The 9,262-nt window shown below is 41.8% G+C and overlaps 1 protein-coding gene across 1 annotated transcript; it reads right to left on the minus strand.

The window, feature by feature from the left end:
* Nucleotides 1-5: 5 nt before the first annotated feature.
* On the minus strand, nt 6-949 carry LOC132008662 (olfactory receptor 1L4-like; the record flags this gene model as incomplete). Its single annotated transcript, XM_059387260.1, has 1 exon — nt 6-949. A coding segment is annotated over exon 1 (849 nt), but the record flags the coding sequence as incomplete, so codon positions are not given.
* Nucleotides 950-9,262: the final 8,313 nt, after the last annotated feature.

Consider the following 9,262-nt stretch of genomic DNA (forward strand, 5'->3'; position numbering starts at 1 on the left):
AGCATGGGTGTCACTACTGTGTACATGACTGTGGCTACCCGGTCCTTCACCACTGAGTACATGGACAGGGGCCTAAAGTAGACGTAGATGATACTCCCATAGAACAAGGCCACGACAGTGAGGTGGGAGCCACAGGTGGAGAAGGCCTTCCACTTGCCAGCCGCAGAGGGAATTCTGAGTACAGTGATGATGATTCGCAGGTAGGAGAAGAGGATGCACAGGAAGGGGGTCGCGATGACAGCCAGGGTCTCAGTCATGACCACTATCTGGCTGGAGGATGTGTCAGAGCAGGATAGCTTTAGCACAGGCTGGGTATCACAAAAGAAGTGCTTGATGACATGGGAGGCACAGAAGGACAGGCGGGACATGAGTAGCACCCGGAGCAGGGAGTGCAGGTGGGAGATGGTGCAAGAAGCCAGCAGCATGAGGTGGCAACGCCGTGGGTTCATGACCACATCATAATGGAAGGGGTTGCAGATGGCTACCAGCCGGTCTATGGCCATAGAGGCCAATAGGTAACTGTCAGTATTTGCAAAGGCCATGAAAAAATACATCTGGACCAGGCAACCTATGAAGGAAATAGCCTTGGTCTCTGATAGTAAATTTGCCAACATTTTGGGCACAATAACTGTTGTAAAGCAGATATCTGTGAAGGACAGGTTGCTGAGGAAAAAGTACATAGGGGTATGGAGTCGGGAGTCAGAGTGGATAACCAGGATGATGAGTAAATTGCCCATGACAGTGACGAGGTACATGATGAAGAAGATGGCAAAGAGTGGTTTCTGTAGCTGAGGGTTGGAAGAGATGCCCAGGAGGATAAAGCCTGAGTCGCTGCTGTAGTTCTTTGTCTCCATGTCTGTGCCTTCGTGGACAGGGTGTGGAGAAGCAGTTGGAGAGATGTGAAGTGAGATTTCATCAAGTCACCTTCCTCCCTGATCTCCAGCCTATGAAAAAAATACCCCTGCTTTGTTAGAATTTTAAAGAGCATTTACTTTAAGAAATGACTGGGAAGACAGAATAAAATCCAACGTGGAAAAAATAAAGAAAATTCTAATCTGTTTTCTCAATAAGAAGCTAAAGGTTTATCCCAAGTGTCTTAGGAACTTCTCCATAGCCTGATATGTGTGAGTTCTCTCAATTCTCTTTTTAAATATTCTTCTTAGGTTGTTTCTTGACCAGATGCTTATTCTCTTTTTTCCCCGCCCTCCATGTTCCAGGGAAGAAGCTATTGGGTTTTGCCTGGAGTCAGGATACTTTCATTGAAGGTGTATCCATGAATTGTGTCCTCTCCCAAGGATTCTGTCCTACTCTATAGAGCAGAGGTGGTGGCTGTGGTAATGGGCATAGGATAAAAGTGAGCATCAGTGACATCGGTGCTCCTTGGTATCCACAGAAATTAGATGAGCTTTGCCTAAGTCTTCATAGCATAACCTGCTTCATGCTTCATGTTTATTTAAGCAATTTCTTTTCTTTTTATTTTATTTATTTATTTATTTATTTTTTTTGCTAAAATGCTCTGGATACAGATGGCTTTGCTTCAGGGCTGCCAGTCAAAATAGGAATACTTCCGTGAAAAGCCTACATTACTGTGTTTAATTTTGAAAGTATATATTTTTCTGATTAAACAACTATGAGATCCTCATTCTCAACATTCAAGTATCATTGGAATAGAAAGCTTTCAACACAAGACCCTTCCTTACCAATATCATGGATAAGAAACACACATTAAAAGTTATGGTCCATGTCCAATTGCATGGAGCACTGGGTGTGGTGCAAAAATAATGAATACTGTTATGCTGAAAATAAAAAATAAATAAAAAAAAAGAATTCTAAAACAAGAAAATAAAAGTACATGGTCTTTAAAGCTCAGGATAATAGAGCCACAGAATGTGTTAGAATCAATTTACTCATTATTTTATTCAATAATTATTTTGTGCCTACTATGTGCAAGTTACTGTCTATAGTTTGGTACATGCTCAAATTCTATGCATGTATGTTTCACATTCACTTTTAAAATAAACTTACATTTGTTTTGCAAAAAGAATTTTATGGTCATTTTGGGAGGTGTTAGAGGTCTTAACTAACCCTACTGTGGTATCGTTTACGAATTTGTGTATCAAGTCCTCATGTTGTACACCTTAAACTTACACAATATTACCTGTCCATCACACCTCAGTAAAGCTGGAGAGAGAAGTCAGTTTTCTCAATTAATAACATCCAGTGTGACTGTAATATACCCAAGGGGATTTTTTAATGGGAGTTGACAAGGTCATTGTAAAACTCATCTAGAAGAGGAAATGGCTACAGAAAGACAAGATAATTTTTGAAAAAATTAGAATAACAGCAGAGAATTTTTCTAACCAAAACTCAAAGCATGTAATGATGAAACACAGTAAGATAATGTTACACACAGAGAAAAACAGAAGAGGGGTCAACTTTAAGTACTCTATGTACTTGTACTTGGATATGTATATAGATCTTGAACTATGTGCTACTTCAATAATATGTTTATTTCATAATGATGAAAAATGGATGATATACTATATAAGATACTTGATATTATGGTAATTGTATCTTTGGAAGAGAAGGCTAGATTTCTATCTAACACGCATAGAAATAAATCCCATATGAATGAACAAACTAAAAGGAAAAATATCCAAACTGTAAAGTAAGTATTAGCCAAAAAGCAGTATATATTTAGTGGTCTTAGAACAGGGATAGCATTCCAATGAAGAAAAAATGTAGAGACTTAATGACAAAATACTGTGCTCAAAAATATGAAAATTACACCAAAAGGGATAATATGTAAAACTAAACTTTACAGTGATCACTCAAAAAAAAAAATCTTCAACACATTTGCCAAAACCATAGAGAAAATGTCCAGCTTCTTTAGTAACCAGAAAACACACATTTGACTGAAATACAATTTTCACCCTTTGGATGGTCAGTGCAGTTTCTTTTACAACATACATTTAGAGAAAGAGCCTGACATGTACCAATAAAGAGAGGGTAATCACTATACCCTTTCTGGTAATCTTTATCAGAATTGAATACACATTTATTTATTGAATAATTACCCTCACAGAAATCTACTCTGTAGAGAGAGTAGTACATGTGTAGCACAAAGATGTGCACACTTTTTTTCTTAGCATTGCTTTAATGCCAAACAAAACAATATAAACAAAAAAACACTCCCCAGAGAAACATCCTAAGTACCCAAAACAGATGAATTATTAGAGCAATTTATAGTGCATTCTCTTTACTCAAAGAGTAAATAATATAAAGAAATAATATGGCTCATGTCAGCCAACATTTATTAGTATATGTCATGTGGTGCTTGGCATGTCTTTTTTCTTTCTTTCTTTTTTTAAAATTTAAAGTCAGCTGACATATAGTACATCATTAGCTTCAGATGTTGTGTTTAGCAACTCATCAGCTGCCTATGTGCTTATCATACCATGTGCCTTATGTTACACACAAACACACTAAGCATGTATTTTTTCATTTTATTTTCTCTAAATCCTAAGAGATAGGCATTATTATTATCTCTATTTAACAGATAAAAAATAGAATTGAACAAAGTTAAGTGACCAGATCCCATAGTTAGTAAGTGGTAGAGCAGGAATTCTTCTCTTTTATTCTAATTTATTTTATTTATCTTTAAAAGAGAGAGAGTACAGGCACATGCTGGCACAGGTGAGGGGCCAGAGGAAGAGATGCCCAGGAGGATAAAGAGAGAATCTCACGCATATACTCCCTGGCTGATGTGAGGCTTGATCCCGACCTTGACATCATGACCTGAGCTGAAATCAAGGATCAGATGCCTAACCAGCTGAGCCACCAGGTGCCCCACAAAGCTGGGATTTTAATTCAGGCAATCTGAGGGCAGAGGAGAAGCCATTTATTTTTAAGCTATATTACCAAGGTTACACTACTGTCCATGATATTTTGTTAAAAGCAGGTTGAGGAATGATATATATATAGAATAATCCCTTTTTTGTGAAGCAAAATTCTTTCTTTATGTGTTGTGTTTGTCATGGCTTGTGTGTTTACTTATGTGTGGCTTCCTTCTGAAGTGAGCTTGAAGGCATGCAGTGAGGAGCTCCTTCCATGTTTCACTTTTTATTTTATTGTTCATATTTGAAAATATTGGACATCTATTTCTTTATATTAATTGTACATCCAAAACTGAAAGTTCCCTATACTTCCAGTTTTCAGAGAGCTAGAGTTGTGTGCATATTTCAAAGTTTTTTTTTCTCTGCATAGATCTAGGCAAATGCTATATACAATAATGTGGTCCGTGTGTCCATGATGCTTTTTTCCCCACAGTTGGTGTTACAGAGGATATTTGTGTGTGTGTGTGTGTGTGTTGCACTCATGAGACAGTTTCTCTGGTATCAAATGCATCCTGAGATGTGGAAGGCTGAGTTGGAGTGTATGAACTTTGAATGTTTTAATAAACACTCCCACTCTAAAACACATACACCTTTCATCCCACTATTGGGCAGGGTATTCATTTGACTCTCTGGACTTTTTCCTCCATCTCCTTCACCATGTCTTTCAGCCTCACTGCTAGGACGTCGTTTTCCCTGCTAGTGAATGGCCAATGATCCTCTTTGGGCTTGCACCTGGAATTCCCCAGATCTAGGCAGTATTTCTCAGGGGCAGTAGTTACCCCCATCCCACTGAGCTGATAAAATTGTGTATTTCCTTATGCCTTGGGCAAGTAACTTGTCTCCCTAGAGCTGTCAGTAAGATGTGCTGGTTCTACTTTCTGTCCTGCTACTCCTGTCATCTGGACACTCTAATGCCCCTTAATATACACATATACCTGTGATACCATCACATTAAGTTGCATTAAATATGAGCAGTTTTTTTGTTTATCAATTATACCTTAATAAGGGTATAGAAAAAAGAAGGAGAAGGGGAAGGGAAGGGATAGAGGGAGGGAGTGAAGGGGGAAGAAATGGGAGAGGGGAGAGGGAGGAAGAACAGGAGGCTAAGAAGGAGAGGAAAAAGAAAAGGCACCACAGCCTGTTATCTCTACAGACTTACCCACACGGGTAATGATAAGAGGACTCTGCCCATTTGGCGGTCCCTAAATACTTTAAAAAGCAGAGCTGAAAAGAATTCAGTGATTCTGACTGCTGTTGAGAAGTTGGTTGAGAAGTCTCTGTGTCTTAAGTCTCTTGAGTCTCAAGGATGAGAGCTCCACTTACTTGCAATACTTGTTTGCTGCCGCCAGGGGGACCGTTGGTAGGAGATAACTTGAGCTGTCTAGTGCAAGATACTTACACATCCTGCCTATCCTAAGATTTTTTTTTTAATTTTTAAATTTATTTTCATCGTAATGGTATTCATTGTTTTTGCAACACACCCAATGCTCCATGCAATCCGTGCCCTCTCCATTACCCACCACCTGGTTCCCCCAACCTCCCACCCCCTGCACCTTCAAAACCCTCAGATTGTTTTTCAGAGTCCATAGTCTCTCATGGTTCACCTCCCCTTCCAATTTCCCTCAACTCCCTTCTCTTCTCTAACTCCTCTTGTCCTCCATGCTATTTGTTATGCTCCGCAAATAAGTGAAACCATGTGATAATAACATGTGTTGGAGGGGATGTGGAGAAAGGGGAACCCTCTTTCACTGTTGGTGGGGAATATAAGTTGTTGCAGCCTCTTTGGAGAACAGTGTGGAGATTCCTCAAAATTAAAAATAGAGCTTCCCTATCACCCTGCAATTGCACTACTGGGTATTTACCCCAAAGATACAGATGTAGAGAAAAGAAGGGCCATCTGTACCCCAATGTTTATAGTAGCAATGGCCACGGTCGCCAAACTGTGGAAAGAACCAAGATGCCCGTCAGTGGACGAATGGATAAGGAAGATGTGGTCCATATACACTATGGAGTATTATGCCTCCATCAGAAAGGATGAATACCCAACTTTTGTAGCAACATGGATGGGACTGGAAGAAGTTATGCTGAGTGAAATAAGTCAAGCAGAGAGTCAGTTATCCTGAGATTTTGATATGAAAATGCAGTGTTAACAAATGATTCTAATAGAATTCGGAAATGAAGTGCCTGTGCCTCCTTAAAAATTTAGCCTTTAAAATTTTGTTATAAACGGGTTGTGTACCTGGGTGGTTCCGTCAGTTGAGCCTCTGGCTCTTGGTTTTGGTTCAGGTTATGATCTCTGGGTGGTGAGATCAATCCCTGCATCGAGCTCTGTGCTTTGTGCGGAGTCTGCTTGAGATTCTCTCTCCCCTTTTCCTCTACATGCCCCCCCGCAATAAATAAATAAATCTTAAAAAAAAATAGTTTGGCCTCCTTATCCCATCAATGCTGGTTTTCCCTGACCCACCTAAGGGGGATGTAGGAAGAGGCTTCCTCACAACTCTTGGGATGAATAGGAAGCACCATGGGTCTTGATTCACAGTCAATTTAAGAGTAAAAATGGAAGGTCTTTTCATTTCTTTCAAAAGCACAATTACCATAACGTCATTGGATTCCATGCCTTCTTAAGCTTATGTTATTTACATACATTATTTCACCACCTTCTCACTGTGTAAATGAGATGATGTGTGCAAACACATTTTGACATGGTGTAGCACCATGTAAATGAAAGTTTTTATGGTTAGTAGTAAAACACATTATGTTCCCGCCCCCCACCCCCAAAAGAGTTGAGTAGAAGAGTTAGGTGAAGCTTTCTACAGGTGTTAAGTATGATTGCTCATATAATAAGTCTGAGAATGACATTTAATTTAATTTATTTACTTTAGATTTATTTACCCTTGAGAGAGAGAGAGAATGAGGATGGGCAGACTGGGAATCTCAAGCTGACTCCCCTGACTGAAAGCCGGTCATGGGGCTCTCAGTTCATGAGCTGAGCTCAAACCAAAATTCTGTTGCTTAATGGACTGAGCCACCCAGACACCCCAAGAAATGACATTTTAATGATGGCGCTGATGCTCAGTTAGTGGTGGGAAGGACCAGGAGGGACTTAGGGTGTTTCTAAGACTTTTAATGATGCTTTCCCACTTTTAAAGGTATTTACTCCTTTCCCTTTTAGATGGGAAATAAAAACTATTCCTCTGCTTCACAACTTCCTCTATCGGCATTCCCCACGTTGTGGGCATCTGTCGTTTCGGATTGGTATTCCCTCCGTGCTTCCTCACCACTGATGCAGGGCCCTTCTCCTAGCTGCCAAGCCACATCAAATCTGGGCCTACAGACTTGGAGTACAGCATTTCCTTCCTAAACAGGACATAAAAGTGCTTGGTGTGTAATGTGCTGGTGAAAGCTGCCCATCATCCACACTCCTGCTCCTGTGAATGAGCAAGCACAGCTGGGAAGTGACTTAACCGGAGAAGGTGCAGCTACGCTTTCTTGGGAAGGTTCTGGGCTTAGCACTTGTCCACTGACTCCTCACACTAGCACCATGTTGTTAGAAGCATTGCTTTCCTCTTTATAGAAAAAGAGACTGACGTTCAGAGAGCCACACAGCTAGTAAGTGGCATAGCTGAGACTGAAAGCCAAGTAGGTTCGATTTCAAATTGCGTCTTTTCTACACTAAACAATGCTCTGACACCTGTCCCCCCAAAACATGCACGTGTGGTCGAGAATGATGCTGGCATGTCCTCTCTAACAGAAGTCCTCTTACTTTCCAGTGTCTCATGCCTCCTGCTGACCCACTCCTCCTTCTCCCTCCACTGGGCCCACTCACTGGAATCTTTCAATTTCCTTCTTTCCTACTGCCCTTACTGCCTCCCACTCTATTGAAACCAAATGCTCCCCCCTCTTCCTTACCTTTAGAGAGGAATGGTTGCAGGGGACTCTGGACCTCAGTTCTGTCAGATTCTGAGAAAATAGCAACTCTCCTTTTTCAGCATCATTACCTGACTTAGAGTGTCTCCTGGGTCAGGTTTTTAGAACCCAGTCTCTCCCTTGACCACCTTCTTCCCACACTCAGCAGAAGGACAAACACATGCAGAGCACCTTGAGCAGATGCATCCTGCGTGGGGGTCCTGCAGAGCCCTTTCCAGGCATGGTCCTTGTCTGTTTAGTTCTGTGAAATTTCTCCTTTATGCCTACTTGTCACTCCTGTATCAGATTAGAGCTTGACCCAGCCATTCCCAGCTGTTAAAGTGTAGCTTCCAAGGCAAGAGGACATTGGGAAGATGCCTTCTGGATTCTTTTTCATGAATAATTGTCTTCTGATGGACCAGAAGTGCTGAAAGTGGGGAAGTGGGACTTTTGCTGAAACCCAGTCTGTTGTGACCCTCTGCTGAGCTGTCAGTGCCTCACCCACATGTCTCCTAGGGGAGGCACCCACTTCATCACAGCCTTACCTGGCCATCTTCTCAGTCAGGGTAGTGTAATAGCTATCAGTGAGATGGTGCTCGTATGTGCCAGACACTGCTTTACACACTTGACATACATAAACCATTTAGTTTTTACTAAAAACAGCCCTTTTCACAGATAAGGAAAGTGAGGCACAAGGAATTGAAGTGACTTACCTAAGTCCACACAGCTAGAAGGGGGTGGAGTCCAGCTTGAGAATGTGTGCTCTTGTCCCCTGCATTATGCTTTCTCGTTCACTAGTTTTCCTGCTGACCTAGTTTCTCAGAGGAGGTAAGTCTGAGGCTCTTGGTTTGTGTGATGTGGGCTGTGCCCCCTAAAGGCAGGGACTGGTGCCTTGCACAGAGTAGGTTCCCCAAAAATGTGTGATATATGATCAAAAAGGGATGAGAGAGAGAGAGAGAGAGAGAGAGAGATGAAATCTGTTGGCTTTTGAGATGGAGGAGAGAAGATAGGATTAGAAAAAGGGAGGAAGGTCATCTGAAGAGGTTGACACCCAGTGTCTGTTCCCAAATCCCTCAGCCTGCCTACCTGTGGGCCTGACAGAGGAGGTTCATGCCCGGGGGTTGCCAGGGAGTTAAGATCAGGCTCTGAATCTCTGAAGGAGCAGGCCAGGGCAGGTGTAGATCTACTCTCAGAAAAGTGCTCTCTTCTTTTTACCTTACCGTGGGTGTTGGTGATGGAAAGGGAGACCTAGGAGCCTGTCCTCTGTGAATGCCAGGGCCCTGAGGGCATTGGCCCTGTGGTCTTCCCAGGAGAGAAGAACATTAGTGAAGTCCTCACTGACTCTGTGTTCAGGAGCTTGGTGGGAACCTGGGCTCTAGAGGGGTAGCCTCATATCCTCAGGAAGGGAATTAGGGCCATGCAGCAATAGGGATGGAGGTTTTCATGCACCTGTATGGGAA

Source organism: Mustela nigripes, unplaced genomic scaffold, assembly GCF_022355385.1.
Source record: "Mustela nigripes isolate SB6536 unplaced genomic scaffold, MUSNIG.SB6536 HiC_scaffold_630, whole genome shotgun sequence".
NCBI classification, from domain to species: Eukaryota; Metazoa; Chordata; class Mammalia; order Carnivora; family Mustelidae; genus Mustela; species Mustela nigripes.